At 40.5% G+C, this 21,732-nt stretch overlaps 1 protein-coding gene across 1 annotated transcript in view; it reads left to right on the plus strand.

Annotated features, from left to right (window-relative positions):
• The window catches only part of Rbm28 (RNA binding motif protein 28), a 42,288-nt gene extending 21,300 nt beyond the window's left edge, over positions 1-20,988 (plus strand). The window contains exons 11-19 of the mRNA XM_008846391.3: positions 3,442-3,515; positions 5,505-5,640; positions 6,630-6,694; positions 9,156-9,314; positions 11,909-12,058; positions 12,355-12,429; positions 16,379-16,632; positions 17,250-17,346; positions 19,986-20,988. Of these exons, the coding sequence (XP_008844613.1) occupies positions 3,442-3,515; positions 5,505-5,640; positions 6,630-6,694; positions 9,156-9,314; positions 11,909-12,058; positions 12,355-12,429; positions 16,379-16,632; positions 17,250-17,346; positions 19,986-20,120 (1,145 nt within the window). The 3' untranslated portion in view covers positions 20,121-20,988. The remainder of the gene's footprint in view (positions 1-3,441; positions 3,516-5,504; positions 5,641-6,629; positions 6,695-9,155; positions 9,315-11,908; positions 12,059-12,354; positions 12,430-16,378; positions 16,633-17,249; positions 17,347-19,985) is intronic.
• The last annotated feature ends 744 nt before the right edge of the window (positions 20,989-21,732 follow it).

Raw genomic sequence — 21,732 nt, forward strand, 5'->3', positions numbered from 1 at the left:
GAACCTGGCTTCTCTTAACCGCTGAGCTATCTCCAGCCCTATTTTTTTTTTATTTATTATTTTTATTTTATGTATATGAATATATTGCCTGTATGCATATAGGCACACCTGTTTCATGCAAAGCCCGAGGAGGTCAGAAGAGGGCATAGGATTCCCTGGAACTGGAGTTACAGATGGTTTTTAGCTGCCATGTGGGTGCTAGGGATTGAACCTGGGTTCTCTGCAAGAGCAGTCAGTGCTCTTAATTGGTGAGCCATCTCTCCAGCGCCATTTTTTTTTTTTTTTTTTTTTTTTTTTTTTTGAGACAGGGTCTCTCTGTAGCTCCAGTTGACCTGGAACTTGCTATGTAGTGCAGGCTGGCCTTGAACTCATAGAGATCGGCCTGCCTCTGCCTCCTGAATGCTGTGTCTAAGGGCACGCACCACCATGCCTGGCTAATTTTTTTTTTTTAAACCGGTAAAATGACTAGAGTAATAAAGTGTTTTTGGCTCTAATAATCAGTTATGCTTCTTGGAACTTCTTCATTTCTGGTTCGTTTTTCTAAAAATGGTCAACTAGAATTTTTTAGAATGCTCAAAATACAGGTATGATATTTTCTTTTAACCTTTTTTTTTGTTTGTTTTTATGTTTTTTTATGTTTTTAGACAGGGTCTTTCTGTAGTCCTACCTGACTGGCCTCAATCACACAGAGATCTGCTGGCCTCTACCTTCCAGATGCTAAGATTAAAGGCATGAGCCACACCTGGCATACTTTTATCCTTTTTTAAAAAATATTTTATTTATTATTTTTATTTTATGTGTATGAGTGTATTGCCTGCATATGTGTCATGCAGTGCCCACAGAGATCAGAAGAAGTGTCAGATCCCCTGGAACTGGAGCTATGGATGGTTGTTAGCTGTCATATGGGAAACTGAACCGGGGTCCTCTGCAAGAGCAGCCAGTGCTCTTAATCTCTGAGCCATCTCTCCAGCTCATACTTTTATCCTTAAGTGCACATTTATTAGATTGATATTTTTCAGAATAGTTTATAATTAATTTGCTAAATATCTTTTGGGATCTATTAATCTTAGCAGTTAATGATTTTGATTTTTTTTTTAAAGGAAGTATGTGCTAGACTGATGGGTTTTTATCCTGCCATTTTTTTTCTTAACCCAACAATGTTCTTGTTTTATTTCTTTTTTCTTTCAGTCATCAGGAAGGTTCAGCAATGGCACCATCAACATCATGGTGGCTGATTTCTTCTTTTTTTAAAAAAAAAAAAAAATTTATTGAGAATTTCATACATGCATATAAGGTGTTTTGATCAAATCCATGCCCACTCCCTCGCCTCTAACTCCTCCCATACCTCCCTATCACTTTTTTCTGATAACTTCATGTACTCTTTCTTCTTTGATTTATTTATTTATTTATTTTTATGGGGCTTTTGGCTACTCTAATATTTCCCCCCTCTGAAGAGGTAACCCTGAAATCTTTTAAGGATTAGATACAAGCTTCCAAATACTTGTGACATTTTTGGCCTTTGGAATAGAGTATGTTGCTAAGAGGCCCAAGGACATTGTGAGTTTTAGCCAAGAAACTGGCTACTTTTCTTCGGGGTCTTTTTGCCCTAACTGCCTAGTCAATTCCTACCTCCTATTGATTTTGATTTTTTAAATGTATTGTCATTTCCTACCATGTAATCAATTTTTATAATCCCCTTTTCTTTTTGCTCCTGAGCTTTGTACTCCTCCTATGGTTTGTTTCTCCCAGCATGCCATTTCATCTTAGAAAAGTTACAGTCTTTTAGGGAAATGTTAAGACTGAGCCTAGTTTTGATAGAAATTCCCAGTGATAAAATTCTTAATCCTGGGCTGGAGAGGTGGCCTAGTGGTTAAGAGTACTTGCTGTTCTTGCAGAGGACCCAGATTTGGTTCATAGCACCCACATTGGACAGCTCACCTTGGGCACCAGACACTCACATGGTGCATGTCCATACATACAGGCAAATACTCATACATAAATTTTTTTTTTTTTTTACATCTTAAAAAAAAAACTTAGTCTTTAAGAGAAAGTATTTTCTTTATATTGGTTGACTAGGCTAATCTGCTTATTAGAAATCTTTACCCCAGACCCCTATATTTTTTTCATTACACTTGTTCTGAAGTACCCATGGAGGATTGTGCCAGGATCATGGCATTTAACCAAAATCTGTGGGTATTCAAGTACCTTATATTAAATGGTACAGTATTTTCATATAACTTACACATACCTCTTGTATACTTTAAATAATCTTTAAATTACCTATATACCTAACAAATATAAATTACTGTTATGTTGTATTTAGAGTATGACAAGACAGGTCCATACATGTTCAGTATAGACATAGTTTTCCCCCTGAAATATTTTTGTTCTGTGGATGGTTGAATCCACTAATGCAGACTCTATGGGTACCAAAGTTGAACTGTGTTTCTACTGGGTATCTATTAATTCTCTATGCTGTGATAGATGGTTCTTATTCTTGAAGTATTTATTCTATTTGAGAAGATACTTTCTGACTAGTACTCAGTGAGATATGAGAAGAGACTGAGGGTGGGGACATGGAAATAGGAGCACTTGGCCTTGTTTGGAGGAGTTAGAGAAGATCTCCCTAGATGGTGGCCCTTGGGTTGGTCTACTATATGTGCACTTTATATTAACTGGTACAATTTATTCCTGCAGAGCACAGAGAATTGCCCAGTAGCTCTGGCAGACATGACGGTGTTTTCGTATATGAGAGAATATTTAAAGTTTTAAGGTAGACCAACAATAGATTATGAAAGATGTTTCTTTTTTGAAATTTACTATGAGGTAAACTCTTATAAAGTTGTTCTTATCCATAGTAAAAATTCATTTGGGTTGATTGGTCTTGTATCTAACCAATGAAAGGTAAGCCTTTTGGAGATTCTAGAACATGAGCCAAGAATTTAGCTTATCACTTTCTGGTTTCCCACAGTTTTCATGAAGTAGTGGCCTCTTTTACCCCAAGAGGCAGATCTTTTGTTTATCTGATTCCTCCCAAGTGACTCTAGGACTGTGAGATAGATGTAATTAATTTCAGGGTTAAATAGTTCTGCCTTATCTTTTACTCCTCAGCTAGGCACTCAGTGATGTTGAATCACATGTTTAGCTGGATTTCTTTACATTTCATATTGGTATTATTAAGGAAAGAATTGATGAGACCAAAGTGCTAAGACACATTAAAAGGGGTAATATAAATAGTAGAATTTCACTGAGAACATATATGCTTTAATGTTTGGTTTTGATCCTTCACTGGTTAGCATATGCTTATCCCATAGTGTTTAGTAAACAGATTCTACTTACCTCTTCCATTTGTGTCAGACTGTAGCTATTTGCAGTATTGTTTTTTGTTTACTGTGGGAGTTGGGGAGAGGGGGTCTCACATAATTTTGTTTCTTTGTGCAGGTTGTGCATTTGCACAGTTCATGACTCAAGAAGCAGCTCAAAAATGCCTTGCAGCTGCCTCTCCAGAGGCTGAGGTAAGGGAAACGTGTTCTTTCCCTATGCCTAGAAGATAGTGGCTTTTAGGGGCTAGAGCTGATGTTTGCAGTTTTATTATTAGTATTGTATTATTAATAATAATAGTAAGGGGGCTGGAGAGATGGCTCAGCGGTTAAGAACACTGATTGTTCTTGCAGAAGACCCGGATTTGAATCCCAGCACCCACATGGCAGCTAACAACTGTCCGTAACTCCAGTCCCAGGGGATCCGACTGCCTCTTCTGACCTTGGGCATTGCACGACATGGGTGCACTTACCTACAAGCAGGCAATACACACATACACATAACATTAAAAAAAATATATATATATATGTGAGTGTGTGTGTGTGTGTGTGTGTGTGTATACATATAGTAATAAAGGTATGACTTGAGCATGTAATGTGCATTACCTTGATCATTAGCCTGAGATAGGTATAGTTATCCATGTTTCTTAGGTGAGCACATAGATATAATATTTCTGGTACTCATTGATTATTGGCTGTGTATCAGTCTCTATTCTACACTAAAAGACTGGGAGAAGAAGGTCTTAAGCCCCCTGTGAAATGCAATAGTTTGATAGAGTAGATATTGAGAATTTTTTGTTTTATAACCAAATATGCATTGTTTTGAGATGTTATCCTGTATTGCCATTATCTCTTAAATATTCTTGAGTTAATGCTCTACCATTTCACTAGTTTCTTTTTTTTTTTTTTTTAATTTTAAAATACTAAAATTTTTTTAGCAGGGTGTGGTAGCACATGCCTTGAATTCCAGCACTCCAGAGGTAGAGGCAGGCGGATCTCTGAGTTCAAGGCTAGCCTGGTTTACATAGCAAGTTCCAGGGTAGTCAGGCCTATATAGTGAGAACCTGTCTAAATTAAATTTTTTTTTTAGGTATGGTGGCACATGCCTTTAATCCCAGTACTTGGGAGGCAAAGGCAGTCAGGTCTCTGAGTTTGAGGCTAGCCTGGTCTATATTGGGAGTTCAAGGCCAGCCAGGACTAAATAGTGAGATCCTGTTTTGGAAAAATATTTTTATTTAATTTATTTTTAAGTGCAGGAGTACGTTGTCTGCATATATGTCTGTGCACCATATGCCTTCAGTGCCCACAGAGGCCAGAAGAGGGTGTAGGATCCCCTGGAACTAGAGTTAGGGTTCGTTGTAAGCCTCCATGGGAGTGCTAGGAACTGTACCTGGGTCCTCTACAAGAGCACCAGTGCTTTTAATCTCTGGAGTGCTCTCTCCAGCCCCCTCACTAGCTTTTTGTGGGAGGGTGGTTTTGAGACAGGGTCTCCCTATAGCCACAGCTGGTCTGAAAAACTTACTATGTAGACCAGGCTGGCTTCAAAATCAGCCTGTCTCTGCCTTCTGAGTATTGGTATTAAAGGCATGTGCCACCATGCTTGGCTACACTAGCTTTCTAGTTTTTTAAAAAATATATTATTTTTATTTTATGTGTATGAGTATATTGTGTATACGTATAAGTGTACCTGTGTTGTGCAGTGCCCAAGGAAGCCAGAAGAAGGCCTTGGATCCCTTGGAACTAGAGTTATGGATTGGTTGTTAGCTACAATGTAGGTGCTGGGAATTGAACCCGGGTCTTCTGCAAGAGCAAGAATCTAACCCAGGTCCTCTGCAAGAACAGTCAGTGTTCTTAACCACTGAACCATCTCTCCAGCCCTATACTAGCTTTCTTTAGAATACTAAAAATTTGCTTGTTCACAGGACATTTTCCTCAGTTTAGGCTTACTTTACAGCTACTGTAAAGTAAATTCCCTATTGCTGAGTGACCTAAATACATACACATATGACTTTTGCACCATTATACTATTTTGTGAGACTCAAGGGTCCACTTGTAGCCAGGCAGGCAGAAACATCCTGGGGCTTGGCTTCCATAGCATAATTGAGGTGTGCTGATTCCCTTTTGTGCCTTGTTAGGTACTTTGTTCTTTTGTGTATTTGAAGGGGTGGTTGAAATGTGTTACAGGGTATAGGGCTTAAGCTGGATGGCCGGCAGCTCAAGGTTGACTTGGCTGTGACCCGTGATGAGGCTGCAAAGCTTCAGACAAAGAAGACGAAGAAGCCAATGGGAACCCGGAACCTCTATCTGGCCCGAGAAGGCTGTGAGTAGTGGAAGAAGATATGAACCAGACATCTAAATAGCCGGCTCTGTGTCATGACAGTGATCCAGCAATTATGTTTTGGGGCATGTTTCAAATAAAAAAACAAAAAACAAATTTTCCTCCTTAACAGTGTTCTATTGCTATTGCACTTGAGTAGATGTGGCTTTGTTTAGGGATCCTTCACCATTTTGTAGATTAATTGGTCCCATTCTCTCTTCTATCTGGTTGCCTTTAGATATTTCCATTACAGGGTTGGAAGCACAAAGGAGGAAAACCTCAAATTATCTTTGCTTCTTGTCATCATTTTTAATAAGAGGCTTTTTTTTTTTTTGAAGATGTTGAAAAATTATACAGCTAAAGTTACTCTTTTGGATTATTGATAGATTTTAAATGTACACCTAGTACTTTTATGTCAGAAGGGTAATCAGACATTAGCTTTAAGTTAAAACAACAACAACAACAACAAAACCCTTTTTCTACACAGTATTTATCAGCCTATTTTCTGCACAGCTGCACAGTCCCAGTAGGAATGTTAGGCCATCAGCCTTTGGTCCAAGGTCTCCATGTAATAAGTTTGTCCTCTAGGCTGGTTTATCTAACTGCTGAGTCATGGCCCCCAAATGCAAGAGAAGCAACTAAGTTTCAGGAGCACGTTATTGGTAGAACATTTTGGCATTCGAAAATGCCTAAATTACACTTATTTTCAGAACCTCTTCTAAGCCTTTCTATCTAAGTTGGAATGTGTATACAAAGCTTCTTTTTAGGCAGAGTAGAACACAATTACAAAATGTTCAGAGTTTTAGTCTTGGAGAGTAAGTCTAAGTTCAGAACTTAGCCCTGTAGCCTATTTTTGAACCTAACCAAATGTTCTGGCCAACAGAGTCCCCAGGGACCTGTACAAAGGGTTTGCATCATTCAAATCACATTCCTTCTGTTGCTCAGTGAAAATTCCCTTGGTGATATCTTGGTCTTTTTCCCTCTTTATGCAGTGATCCGTGCTGGGACGAAGGCTGCTGAGGGTGTGAGTGCTGCAGATATGGCCAAACGAGAGCGGGTGAGTAGATTAGGCACCAGCCTTGTGGTTCTCCATGGTTTTTAAATCAATCAGAAACAGTTATTGTGTGCTACTTTTGCTCATTGAAGAGCCAAGTACAGATTAAAGACCCTATGTACAGTCTTTTAGAAAAGAAGCACTCAGGTGAAATAGCAAGTGACCAGCATCATTCATAATATTACATTAGTTTTCTGTGCCAGTGTAAGAATTAAGTCTTATTCCTTGTTTCTGTAATCCTCAGCAGTAACTGGTGAATAGCGTGTTGCTAGATCATGCACTAGGCATGCAAACATAGGAGTTGTGTGTGACTCTCAGCATAAATATAGAACCACAGAAAGGAAACTATATGGGCTGGATTTACTAGGAAAGGGGGGGTTTTAGAAGGTTAAGATGTCATTTCGGATGGGTTAGAATCTTCAGATTATACCATTATTTAAAAAAAACTCCATATTATAGGTGCTTCTACTGTGAATTAAGTCCATTAAGTTCTTTTATTGCTTGGTAATGTTTGGTAAATTTTACTTTTGCCCATATAGCTTACTTTTATGTGGGTTTTTTTTTTTTTTTTTTGGTACTAGGGTCTCATGTAGCCTCAAACTCACTGTGTAACCAAGGATAACTTTTTAACTTTTGATCCTCCTGCCTCCACCTCTTAAGTGCTAGCATTATAGGCATGCACCATCATTCCCAGTTTATGTGGTGCTGAGGATTGAACTCTAGATGTCATGTATGCTAGGCAGGTACTCTACCACTGAATTATATTGCTAACCCATGTAGTTTACTTTTAAAGAGGCAGCATAGGGCCAGGGCGATAGCTCAGTGGATAGAAGTGCTTGCCACGCAAACCTTAATTTGATTTCCAGACCCATAGCGGAAGGAGAGCACCAATTCTTGAAAGTTGTCCTCTGACCTCTACCTGAGCACATGCACACGCGTGTGTATACACACATACACACACACACACACACACACACACACGAATAAAATAATTTTAAAAATGGGGCTGGAGAGATGGCTCAGTGGTTAAGAGCACTGACTGCTCTTGCAGAAGACCTGGATTCAGGTCTAGCACCCACATGGTGGTTAGCAACCATTCATAATTCCAGTTCCAGGGAATCCAACAATCTCTTCTGACCTCTGTGGGCATTGCATGGCATGGGGTGCACCTACACACATGCAGGCAATACACTCACACATAAAATAAAAATAATAAACCGGAGCTGGAGAGATGGCTCAGCGGTTAAGAGCACTGACTGCTCTTGCAGAGGACCCAGGTTTAGTTCCCAGCACCCACATAGTGGCTACGAACCATCCTTAACTCCAGTTCCAGGGGAATCTGAAGCCCTCTTCTGACCTCCATGGCATAGCATGACACGGGTACATTTTTTAAAAAAAATTTAAAAATTAAAAATTAAACCAGCCTAGAATGGTAAAGATGCACAGCTATTAACAGGTAGTATAAAACCTTAAAGTGCAAGAGATAGTGAACAGAGGTCACATTGTAGTGATAGCTAGAAACAGTGTGTCTTTTTCCAGCATGAGTACTGTGTAAGGTGTTCTCAATTCCTTTTTAGTAGTATATGCCCTTTCCTGACCATAGTGCAGTAGTAACATATTGAACTTTACAACTAATTTTGCTAGCAGAAAGCTTACTACATTATATGTATGAATTATAAATTCACAATGAATATAGCTCTTCTTGAGAGAAAGGTAGTCTGTTGAGTCTAGCACAGTGGCCTCTTCAGACGTCCTTTAATGCTCATTTTCAGAGTGTTTGTTTTATGATTTGTTAACTTCTTTACCAGAAGCATTAGGACTCAGAAGACCTGTTAAACAGCAACAACAGCAACAAAAAGAGCGTGTTTTTTTCCTTGACCTGTTTAAAAACAAATTAGGAAGATGTGATCCTTCATTTTGTTTAAGGGACGTGCTATCCTGGGAACTAGAGTGGGAGGCAGCTTAGTTGAGGTAGCTGCTCTCGGCGTAGAATACCCTTTGTGGTCAAGCACATACATACTTTTGCCTCAAGGTGGCAGAGTTGAAACAAGACACCATTTACCAAGTATTCTTTAAATAAGTTCCATTTTCTTTTGGAAGCGAGTACTAGGTACTTAGTTTGAGTTGCTAGGTGGATGAGAACTGGGCATACATGTTGACTTCTATATTATTTATAAGAATACTTGCACTGGACCACATTTTGAGCGATGTGTTTTTTGTGTATAATCTCATTTGACCGCACACCAATGCTGAGACAGTTACATTTTGATCGGCAGTTTAAGTTTTGTAGATAAAAAATTGAGACTTAAAATGTCCCTTTCTCTCAGCTAGGCATTGTAAGGCAGCAAGGTGAGGGATTTCCTCTTATTGCTTGTGTTATGGGATGGGGGTCTTGATTGGAGAACTATGAGCGTGCTTGGAGGTTATATTGCATGTTAATAGTTTGTCTTTTCCTTCTTCCCAGTTTGAGCTACTGAAACATCAGAAACTCAAGAACCAGAATATCTTTGTCTCCCAGACCAGGCTTTGCCTTCACAATCTCCCAAAGGCCGTGGATGACAAACAGCTCAGGAAGCTGCTGCTGAATGCCACTAAAGGAGAGAAGGGGGTGCGCATTAAGGAGGTGAGGCTGCCTTGCTCTGTGTAGCTTGCTTTCTCATCCTGGGTCATGAGCATTTTTGTTGCAAAGAAAACAATTCGTGTGCTTTGTTCTCTCGGGGAGGTGGGGAGAACACGTACATACACACATGAGCACACATGTGGAAATTAGAAGATGACCAGTAACCTCAGGTGTCAGTCTTCCTCTTCCACCTTGTTTGGAACAGGGTCTCTTGTTCACTGTTGCATATGTCTCAGGCTAGCTGGCCTGTGAGCTTCTGTGGATTCTGCTGTCCCTGCTTTCACAGGAGCACCAGGATAACAGATACATACCACTATGCCTGGCTTTTATATGGGTTCTGGGTAGCTGAACTCAGGGTCTCCTGCTTGCAAAAGTGTAACATCTCCCCAGCCCCTAAAATAGCATTTAGCTCTGTCATCTACGGAGGATACACGCATGTCTTCAGCTGAATTAGAAAACTCTGGGTTCACACTAGTATTTGGTTCAACTTTGTGCCTTTTGAAGCACCTACTGTTATACTAACCTGAAATTCTCACTTGTTTCTCCTGATAGACTAAGCTCTTCAAGGGTAAATGTTATTGCAGTCCCCAGTCCTGGGTATAGTAATTGGCATGGATCTTATATGATCTTTATATTTAAAAATACCATTGCTTCTGACCTCCATGGGCATTGTACCACACGGGTGCACTTACACACATGCAGGCATTACACTCATTCACATAAAATAAAAATAATAAATAAAATATTAAAAAAATACCATTGCTTAAGGTTGGAGAGAGGGCTCAGTTGGTTAAGAGCACTGACTGCTTTTGCAGAAGACCCTGGTTCATATCTCAGTAACCACATGGTATCTAACAAGCATCTGTAACTCTAGTTAAGGGGTGTCTGATTCTTGTAGCCTCCTTGGGCATTGCACACATGGGTGTACTCACATAAGCACAGCAAAACATTTATACACATAACATTTTTAAAATGAATAAATAATCATTAAAGACACTATTTGCTTATGACAAAAATGAGTAAATAAAAATTTTAAATGTCATCAATATTTTGGGTGTGTTTTGTTGTTTCATCATCATAAATTGTATGTCTAATCTCCAAAAGCCCTTTAAAAATGTATACATAGGGACTGGAGAGATGGGTCAATGGTTAAGAGCACTGGCTGATCTTTCAGGGGACCTGAATTTGGTTACCAACACTCACATGGCAGCCAGCAACTGTCCATAACTCCAGTTCTAGGATATCCCATGCCCTCTTCTGATTTCTTCAGGCATTACCTGCAGTTACATACATACAGGCAGAACACTCATGTACATAAAATAAAAATACATACACATATCTGACAACACTTTAGTAAAGCCCTCAATGTGATTTCCCATATCAATAGCAACAGTATTTAGTGCCTGCCCATTGAAAACCCATTACTGTTTAGTGCATTTCTGTACATTGTACAGTACAGAAATGTACTAAATGTGTTAGATTGATTTTTCTCTGGATTCTTACATTTGTGTAAGTATGCTGTCTCAATAAGATGTCTTGAGTGACATCTTAAGTGAATGAGTATCTTGAGGAAAGGAATTCATTCTTTTCTTGATTTCCCCTACAGTGGACAGAGTAACTGTCTACGTGCAAAGTGGAGTGTAGTATACAAGTGTCTTCTATATCAGTTTCTCACTCTAGAAGCATAACAGCTTTGAGGAGTTATAGCATATAAATGATGAATTTTCTCTAAAGTATGCTACTGTATACCCTATGGCCCCAAGATGTTCCCTGGCTCTAACCTAGGAATTTAGAGAAAAATTTGTAAGAAAGAGAATCCTACTCCAAGCCAAGAGAGTTGAAACTTCTTCCTGTATTTCTGAGGATGTATCATGGAGGGTAGAGGGAAGCTCTTTCCCCTGTCTGAAATGTCCTTCTCATCTAAAGCCACATGACCTTCTCTTCCCCCTCCCCCATTAATTTTTCCTCCTACAGGCTTTCTTCAGTGATATTCTCTACAGATAGTTCTCCATCCTCAGCAATAAATTGCTATAAATTTTAGAGTACCATGTTCCTCTCTTTTATATGTATTATGAACAGTTGACTATTACAAATTTTCCTTAGGAAATTTTTTGAAAAATATTTTGTTTTTTTGTTTTATGTGTATAAGTGTATTGCCTGCATGTATTTAAGTCACCTGTGTTGTGCAATTCCCACATAGGCCAGAAGGGGTGTCAGATCTCCTGGAACTGGAGCTGTGGACAGTTGTTAGCCGCCATGTGGGTGCTGGGAACCAAACCCAGATCTTCTGCAAGAGCAACAAGTACTCTTAACCACTGAGCCATCTCTCTAGCCACTTCCTTAGGAAATTTATTGTATTTGTGTATTTTATTTGTAGGTCTCTGTTGATGTCTGTAAATGCTTAGGAAGAAAGTAATGTATTTTGTGTTATCAGTAAGTATTCTAATAAGGTAGACACTCATGAATGTTATTTCAGCATTCCTTCCTGTGGTAATAGTATAAATAAAGATTTTGTGTTTCTTGTTGAATAAGCTAAAGCAGTTTGTCGGGCTTCTCATTCATAATTACTGCTTCTTTTTTTGTTTTTGTACTTATAGTGTAGGGTGATGCGAGACCTTAAAGCCGTTAATGGAAAAACAAAGGGTCATTCCCTAGGCTATGCCTTTGCAGAGTTCCAGGAGCACCAGCATGCCTTGAAAGCTCTCCGCCATATCAACAACAACCCAGAAATCTTTGGATCTCAGAAGGTGAGCCTCATCCTCCAGGGAGTCCTGCTTTCTGAGAGCCCTCTGCCTAAATGTCTAGTGTTCCCTTATATTTGAATGTGGAAAGAGTACCAAGTGAACAGGGTGGAGGTTGGGGAAATAAATGGTGACTCCAGGTGAGAAACTGCTTACAAGGACCTAAGTTTGGTCAAACTACCTGCAGAACTGGGCTTTACGTTGAAGTGAGTAGTGGCCTTGAGGTTTCCACAGAGGAGTGAGTGAGAGGAACAGCTAGCTTTATTGTATACAGATTGTAACATTCTGTCTCCCTCTTACAGAGACCGATAGTGGAGTTCTCTTTGGAAGATCGAAGGAAGCTTAAAGTGAAAGAGCTAAGGATCCAACGCAACCTGGTACTCAACTTAAACGTTGGCGCTTTTTTTTCTACCATGTCAGTCATAAAGCTTGAACTTGAGTTATCTGGCTTGATGATAAATGCCTTTATGTGCTGAGCCATGTCACTGGCCCTTGCTTTGTTTTTATTTGCTTGTTTTGAGACAGAGTCTCAGTGTGTAGGCCTGGCTAGTTTGGAACTCTCTGTGTAGACCACACTGGCCTGACCTCACTGAGATCTTGCTTTTGCCTTCCAAGTGCTGGGATTGAAGGCATGCACCACCATAAACCAGCCCTTGTTTGTTAATTTAACTTTTTTTTTTTTTGTTCAGTTTGTGCTTCCGCCCAAGTAGGATTGTACTGATCATTTCCTAAGGCTTTCCCCAGGTTTTCTTCTTTGCTGGTCCATTTGTGAGCGCTACATAGGAGAAGGGAAAGGCCAGGCAAGAGAAACAAACCAGTACTCTTATCTTTCATGAGTTTGTACATAGTGTGTTGGGTTGACATGACAAAACTTATGGCTGAGGTTAAGGTTTTACATTACTTAGGGGTTTCAGCTACCTTTCCAAGAATTATCATCATCATCATTACTTGTTGACTTGATTACATCCAGACTATTTTGGATTCTATAACTCTTAGAGCTCTTATCAATACTATACTACAGCCTGCACATGTGAGCATCCAGAAGTCTGACAAACAGATGAATAATATCAGTGGCTAAAATTATGGCTCTTGTTGGAGAACCTGGGGTGTGTTCTTTCACATCAATTTTGTCACTCCAGGTAATCGAATTGCCTTCTGCCGTTACTTTAGCAGTGCTCTAAGCTGCTGCTTTGTCTTCTCTGCCTTCTTTGTTGTTTGTGCTTATGTATATCCTGAGCCTTAGGTGTGAAAGTGGTCCTTTCGCTTGACTCATAAGGAAACTTCTCACTATCCAGATCAAGTGAACCTCCCCACTCCCAGATAAGCTGTCGGTTCTTAGACTGACACCAACTTCCTTGGGATTTGTGGGTTCTTGTTTTTTTGTTTTTGTTTTTGCTTTATGTATGTTTGTTATTTCCTGTATCCTAACCACTTAAAAACAGATTGTCACACAGTAGACATTTAATAAACATGGATTATATCAACATACCTGTCTAGATTAAGTTTGAAAGGGCAAAATAACAAACATTTATTCTTAGGTTAATTTTACTGGAATCTTCTTTTCTTCCACTTTGGTGTGACTTGACCATCCTCATGCCTGCTCTGAAGTTCTAGGGTCTCCTACCTTCCTTACTTTACTCACCTCTTCCCCAGTGGTCTTCCTGTCTTTATGTGACTTAGGGGTTTTCATGATGGTTTTGGTTTTGTTTGTTTTCTGTTTTTAAATTAAATTTATTATTTTTAGCATACAGAGTAATGGGTTTCATTGTGCCATTTTCTTTTTATTTATTTATTTATTTATTTTTGGTCTTTTTGAGACAGGGTGTCCCTGTAGCCCCAGCTGGCATGGAACTCACTGTGTAGACCTGGCTGGCATTGAACTCACAGAGATCCGCCTGCCTCTGCCTCCCAAGTGCTGGAACTAAAGGCATGCGCCACCATACCCGGCCATTGTGCCATTTTCAAACACATATCTCTTCATACTCTGTTCTTATTTACCCCTTCATCCCTCCTGCCACACTTGCTGGTCTACTCTTCCCACCCCTGTGTATTTCTCCTTTCTGCTTTCATGGTTGATTTTTTTTTTTTTTTTCATTACCCTCCCCTGAAAATTACATTTTTAATGTATTTTGTTTGTTTTTATTTTATGTTTATGAGTGTATTACCTGCATGCATGTAAGTGTACCTGTATTGTGCAAAGCCCATGGAGGTCAAAAGAGGGCACTGGATACCTTGGAACTGGAGTTATAGATGGTTGTTAGCTGCCATGTAGATGCTGGGAACTGAACCCAGGTCCTCTGCAAGAGCAGTCAGTGCTCTTAACTGCTGAGCCGTCTCTCCAGCCCCATAACCTAGGTTTTTGATTAATTAATTAATTAATTAATTAATTTTTTAGTCTTTTTGAGACAGGGTCTACTTGTAGCCTCAGCTGGCCTGGAACTCACTATGTAGATCAGGCTGGCTTTGAACTCACAGAGATTCGCCTGCCTCTGCCTCCCAAGTGCTGGGACTAAAGGCATGTGCCACCACGCCCAGCTGTAACCTAGGTTTTTAACCTGTGCCATTTGCCTTCTCTGAAGGAATTTGTTTCACATTTCCTGCAAAGCAGATCTGCTGGCAGCAGTTCAGTTCTTAGTTATTTGAGAAAGTCTCCCTCACTTTTGGAAGATGATTTCGTGGGTAAAGATTGGTGTTTATCCTTTGGTACTTAATATCTCTGTTCTCCTCTTGCCTGTGTGCTTTCTGAAGAGAAAGCAAATAGAGCCTTATCCTTCTGTAATTTCTCTACAGTTTGGTTTATCTAGTTGTAGAGTTTTGGGGTATTCATCTTTTTGGTTTTCTCTCAGCTCTCAGATCTGTGACTTAATGTCTATCATTGGTCTTGAAAAATTCTTAGTCTTTATTGTTTCACATAATTCCTCTGTTGCTTTTTGTTTCTTTTTCTGCCCTTTCCTGTATGTTATACTTTTATTTATTTATTTATTTTTTGTCTTTGTGACAAGGGAGAGGGTCTCATGTATGTAGCCTAGGCTAGCCTCAAACTCCTATTCATTCCTCCCTCTCTTCTTCTGAAGTGCTAGGGATTTGAGGAGTGTGTCATCATATCCCCCAAGTTTTGCCTTTCTAAATTGTCACCCCTACTGGCTTTTGGGTCTTGGACCATTGCTTTTCTCCTTGTTTATATTATGGGAAGGGAATTTTTAGATATTTGTGTGTGTGTGTGTGTGTGTGTGTGTGTGTGTGTGTGTGTGAGAGAGAGAGAGAGAGAGAGAGAGAGAGAGAGAGAGAGAGAGATCTTTATACTCGCATCCCAAATGGCACCCTCCCATAGCCTTCCCCGCACTCCCACTGTAGCCCATATACTCTGTCATCCCTCTTACTGTACACTGTGTTATCAGTGCCCCCAGCCATTACCCAGTGCAAGTCCATCTGTTGAGTCTAGTCTGCCTATCTAGAGTTCCTTGTTTTAGCTTTGAAGATCAGCTCTTCCTCATCTAGCAGCAATTAGTTGCCAACGTTCCTTTAGATAAGATTGGGGTCTGCTGTTCATTTTCCCAGTTCTATGCTGGGTTACTGTCTGGGTGTCTCTTGGGCCACCCTGGCCAAAAACTCAAAGGAAGGTATTTCCTGTCTAGCATTGTTTCTGGTTATGTAGCCTTTAGCTATACACATGGAGTCTTAAAGAATTATACTGATCACTTTAATCTTTGGTTATACTTTCCTTTTGGGTCCAGATAAACCAATTTATTTTTACTCTTATAGTCATTTGAGGATCTGTTCCTCAGGGGTCACATGGGCTTGGGAGGAGCCCCTGGCTCCTTTCTTTTACCAGTTCCATCTATGTGAAGATAAGTCAAAGGTCCTACTTGACTGTGGCTGGCTTCGCTTGGAAGCATGGAGGAAATGTTTCCTCTGTGTTGATCCTCCTCTTTGTAGACTGGACACTGGTTCAAGTCCATGGGGTCTCCACGGCCTCCCTGATCAAGAGGACAGGTGACTCACCACAGTTATAGGACATTTTGAGAGATGCTCCATAGTCCCCTGGAACTTGGTCAACCTTGGAGGGCAAGGAGCAAAAACTGTCCTTTAAGTCTATGGGAAGGAAATTTTAAGGGAATTTATGTGTGTGTGTGTCCCCAAAGTTTGTCCTCTAGTAACCCTGTTGCTAGGCAGTGCTCGCTGAACTGCCTGTATTTACTGTCGTGTAGTCTTAACTGTGGGGAGAGTTCCCCTTTTGCCATGCATTCAGATAAAGCTCTTCTGCTGCTGAGTATTTCCAGCAAGCAAACTTCATCCAGAAACCAGATGATAATTTGTTTTATGCAGCAAAAACTGGAATTGAAGCCTGTAACCGATAAGCCCCAAAAGAAGCCCACAGAACCTAGAAAAGATAAGCAACAGACGGCAGCTCCAGGCCACACAGAGGATGCAAGTAAGGCTTGTGCAAAGCAGAAAGGGAAGGCTGGCTCCACCTGGACAGGGTTCCAGACCAAGGCTGAAGTGGAGCAGGTGGAGCTGCCTGATGGGAAGAAGAGAAGAAAGGTCCTGGCGCTTCCTTCACACCGAGGTCCCAAAATTAGGTGAGGTGCAGGAGGGCCACGTGGAACAGGGCAGCTTCTAAGTGGTTTGTGTGTGTGTGTGTGTGTGTGTGTGTGTGTGTGTGTGTGTAGTTCTTTGTAACATTTGTTTGGATAAATGAAATGTTTGTACTGTGCTAGTCTTGGGAGGTTAACAGTCAAGTCTCCAATACCAGCAGAGGTGTTACTTATGGATTGAGTGGCAGATGGCGCCCCGGAGGAACCTTCCAGGGCAGGCTTTCATGGCGTTTTTCTCTTTTCAAGAACTTATTCCTGTCCAGTTCTGTGAGCTGAGGTTAGCTTATTAATTTTCTGTTTGGAACAACAGATTAACGCTATGTACAAAAATAGATCTTTTTTAAAATTTTGGTAAGTAAGTGAAAGTTTCTGTGATTTCCATGAAGGTTCAAGCAAAAATGAATAAATATAGACAGACAAGCAAATGAGAATACAAAAAGTGAAATGAGGACAGAGGTTGTGGACTCCACATAAGAGTGATTACTTCTGGGCTTAGAAGGAGCTATGCAGGAAGGAAATATGCCACTTAAGCTGAGAGAGACCAATGGTGCTAATTAGAAAAAGAACTGAAGGGTAACATTTATATTGCTGTCGTATTTCAGGTTGCGTGACAAAGGCAAAGTGAAGTCCCTTCCTTCTAAGCCAAAGTCCCAGATAAACCAGCGGAAGCAGAAGAAACATCAGTTATCTCCTAAGCAGGTGAGTTCTGTGGGGCACATAGTTTAGGATGGTGAGGCTCTATTGGGCTGGCAGCACTGTTGTGCCTTGGGTAGCTGAGCAGATAGTAAACTTTCTGGATAGCTGAGCAGAGAGTAAGGCTTTTCCATGCAGGATTGCAACTTTTCAGGGACTGTTGAGTACAGTCATAAAAGTGGAAAGAAAAGTAAATGCCCTATGTCTGTCAGTCTGTTTCAGCAGTGATCTTGTATTCTCTATTTTCCATACCTGCCTCTCTCCCACTCAGATTGCATCTCTAATTGTCAGGTCTTCCCCCCTGCCCCAACGTATGTGCACAGCTATTATCATTGTATTAGTTACTTTTCTGTTGCTGTGATAAAACACCATGACCAAGGCAACTTATAGAAGGAAGAGTTTATTTGGCTTCCAGTTCCAGATTGTAGGAGTCCTTAATGATGGGAGGCATGGCAGCAGGAGGTGGCTGGAGCAGAAAGCTGAGCACTCACATCTTCAGACAATCACAGGAAGCAGAGCGAAACTCGCAGTGGAAAATAGGCTTGTGAATTCTCAGAGCCCTGCTCCCAGTGCCGTGCTTCCTCCAGCATGTCACACCTCCTAAAGTTCCCATGACCCTCCCTAAAACAGCCCCGTGAACTGGGGACCACCTGGCTCAAATACTTGGAGCCTGCAAGGGGACACTTGTATTTAAACCACAATAATCATATCTACTGAAATTAATCAGAAACCCTTAATATCATCTAATACATAGCCTCTGTCAAAATTTCCCTGACTGCCTCAATGGTTGGTTGGTTGGTTGGTTGGTTGGTTGGTTGGTTGGTTGGTTTGTTTGTTTATTTATTTATTTATTTATTTATTTATTTATTTATTTATTTATTTGAGTTTTTTGAGATAGAGGTTCCCTGTAGCCCTAGCCGGCCTGGAACTTGACCAGGCTAACCTTAGTCTCACAGAGGTCCTCCTTGGCCTCCAACTTACAAAGATCCACCTGCCTCTGCCTCCCAAGTGCTAGGGTTAAAGGCATGTGCCACCACACCTGGCTATTTCTTCCTTTTAAAAAAAGAAAACTTTGTGATGTTCACTCTTTCCACCTTACTCTTCCCCCCCATGCTGTTAATTTGTTGGAGGAATAGGATCTTTTGCCCTTTAGGATGTGTTTCATTTTTAATTTAGCTGCTTGCTTCCTTATGGTATCATTTAAATTGTCCCCTGTGATACCCTGTGTTGCCTGCCACCTGGTAGCTAGATACAGAGGTGCAAGAGTACTTCGTTTTCTTGGTAAGAATACCTCATAGGTGGTGATACATGTTTCTTTGCATCACCTGTGGCCTTTCATTTTTGGTTGTCCACTTTTAGTAATCCCAAGATTGATCAGCAGGTATCAGAGTTGTCCATTTTATCCTTCTACTCAGAAAGTTCCCTACCAGGTTTTCACCTTTTTTTTCTTTAACCTATTTTTGTCTGTCTGTTTTACAGTGCTAGGGACGAAATCCAAGTTCTTCATTCTGGGAAAGTGCTCTACCCTTGAGCTATAGCCTCAGTCCCTTACCTTTTATTAATGTTATGTTGACCTATTATTTCATTATAGGCGACAGAATGGTGCTTTTTCTAATTTATTCATCCCTTTTGCGTTTTAAAATAGAACTCTAGAAAGAAGAATCTTATGTATAAGAAAGATAGGGTAAATGAGTCAGTCTCTCTCTCTCTCTCTCTCTCTCTCTCTCTCTCTGTGTGTGTGTGTCTGTGTGTATATGTGTGTGTGTGTGTCTGTGCGCCTGTGTCTATGTTTCTGTGTTTCACTTTTCAGAGTAATGGACTATTGCCATACCAACTTCCATTAGTGGCCTATAAGATTTTGCTTTTTAGTATTATGAAATCCCAAATTTTCATATGCTTTTTGTTTCAGTCAATGCAGCCATCATTCGTATCCTTTCCTAAGCCAGCAGAAGCCTCTTCAGATTGGCTTCTGCATTCTTCTGACATGACCTTATCTGCTTTTTGTAGTGTTGCTTTCTTGTACAAAATGTTCTAGACCATCTTACATGTTTCTTTCCCTGTTTATGGCAATAGCTGTTTTTCCAAGGAGCCCTAGTTCTTTTTAGTATAAAATAATGGTCCTGTGTTCTTGAACATTTGAAATTAAGCTATTGTCTTCCTTCCCTAGTTCATTCCCTTTGAAAGAATCATCAGCTTCCCATCTACTCCAGAAATCTGTCCTTGGGAAATTTCTGACTATACCTTATTATAGAGATCTATGTCTGAGATCCCATAAGTGGAATTCTTGATGAGAGCAGGAGCAGGCAAGGATGTCCAAGCCAAGGATCTCTCTAGAAATACGCCTCTTCCTAGTGAACATGATCTCTGTACCTACTTCCTTTGTGTTTGTGTGGGAGGTGACCTCAAGAGTAAGGTGATATTTAGTATTTGAAATTATCTTCACTGGGTATGGTGGTAGCAATTGGAAGGCAGAGGTATAAGGATCAGGAGTTCAGGATCATCCTAGGTACATAGTGAGTTTTCAGGCCTGCAAAAAGATGAAAGAAAGAAAAAGGATGGGGGGGGCAGTGTGGAGAGGAGGGGAGGGAAAGAAAGAAAGAAAAGAAACAAAAAAAAATTGTCTTATGTCTCCTTTCTTTTCCCAGGCCCCTAGGAAAAAAGCTAAGGGAAATAAGACTGAAACCCACTTCAACCAGCTGGTCGAACAATATAAGCAGAAATTGTTGGGGCCTTCTAAAGGTGGACCTGTTGTAAAGAGAAGCAAATGGTTTGATAGTTGATGCTGCCTGCAGACTAAATAAGGAGCCATGTCTTTCACAGAGGGAAAAAAGATCCCAGAGCTGCCCCACCCTTTGTTGGGGACTCCTCAGGTTGTATACATCTTTGGTTCCTTCTCCAGTGTGTGGTTGGCTAGCAATGGAGAAATACCTGGAAAACATGCTGAAGCTTTTGTATATTACCCAGATTATTGTATGAAGTTGTATATGTGATTGTTACCTATTATTACTGTTTCTCAAGTAGAAACTATTGTAAAACAAAACAGTGTTCTGGAGTACTGAATTTTTAAGATTCATATTTTGTTAAGGATTCTGTAAATGAGGTATTGTGACTTTTTGGATAATAGATTATGTCTCATTTCTAATTTGTAAGTTTATTTATGGGCTTTTTAAAAATGAGTATTTTAAACATTTCTAGTTCAGTTATATAGTCTGGCAAGAGCTAAGAACAGAGAAAACTGCTTACTAACCTAGTCTCAAAGGTGGGAGCCCTTGACTTGAAAACAGTTGAAGGCAGTGGGCTTGTCAGCCATTAGCATCCAACAGGTGTCTGCCCTGTGAAGGGTAATGGGCTGACTAGAAATCAGTTTGCAGTGGTTGAACACTAACTAGCCTGGCCAGTTGTAACTTGATTTTATCCCTTGGAACTCTTCCTCCTGGGTACTCAGCTTGTGGATGAGGTAGAAAATGCAGGGAGCATGAAGCAGAGGTTCTAGCCTGAGTGCCAGAAGCCTGTGGAGTCTCTTGAGGTGGGGGAGTATTTGTTTAGTCATCTCTGGAATAAGGAATTTAAACCAAATATTCTCTCAGATATTTCCCTACCCTACATGCTTTTTTTCTAATTCCTTTTTTCTCTCTCCTCTCTCCTCCCCTCCCCTCCCCTCCACCTTCTCCCTCCCTCCCCTCCTTCCTTCCTTCTCTCCTTTCTTCTTTCTTTTTTCTTCTTTCTTCTTTCTTTCTTGACAGGGTCTTTCTGTAGCCCCTGCTGGCCCGATACTCAATATGTAGCCAGGCTGGCCTTCATCTCACAGAGATCCACCTGCCTCTGCTTCCAGAGTGCTGGGGTTAAAGGTATGTGCCACAACACCCGGCTTTTAATTCCAATTTACCCTATTCATTCTTTCTCTTTTCTAAAGAGAAGCTAGAGTCGGGGTGTGAGTATTAGAGAGTGCAGCAGGTCCACAAGGATCCTGATGACACGAGGAATGGGACTCTTCTGAAAGATGAAAATCACTGGAGACAAATTCCTGAGCTTGGGTCTAAAAACCCAGCTGTCCAACTTCTGGTAAGATCTGTGGAGTCAATTGAATTCTTATCTGGCCCAGTGTACATGAACTGGGACTGTTAGGCTATTGTAGTAGATGTGAGATTTTGAGTAAGGAAGTTGCCATTCTTCTGAACTGCTGGCCAGACCACACCTACAAGACAAATAGAATGACTACATAGGTAGAGGAAACCCAAATGTCTGGCAGAGATAAAATTGGTCATGCAAGAGTTGATTGCTGTTAAAGCTGGTCATGGGTAGGTGGAATGTGTTATGCTATTCTTTCTGTGTACTGTGAACATTTGAGATTTCTATAATGAAAAGTTAAAAAATAAGGTGAATAGCTGAGGT

This window comes from Nannospalax galili, unplaced genomic scaffold, assembly GCF_000622305.1.
Source record: "Nannospalax galili isolate Female #2095 unplaced genomic scaffold, S.galili_v1.0 scaffold660, whole genome shotgun sequence".
NCBI lineage: Eukaryota > Metazoa > Chordata > Mammalia > Rodentia > Spalacidae > Nannospalax > Nannospalax galili.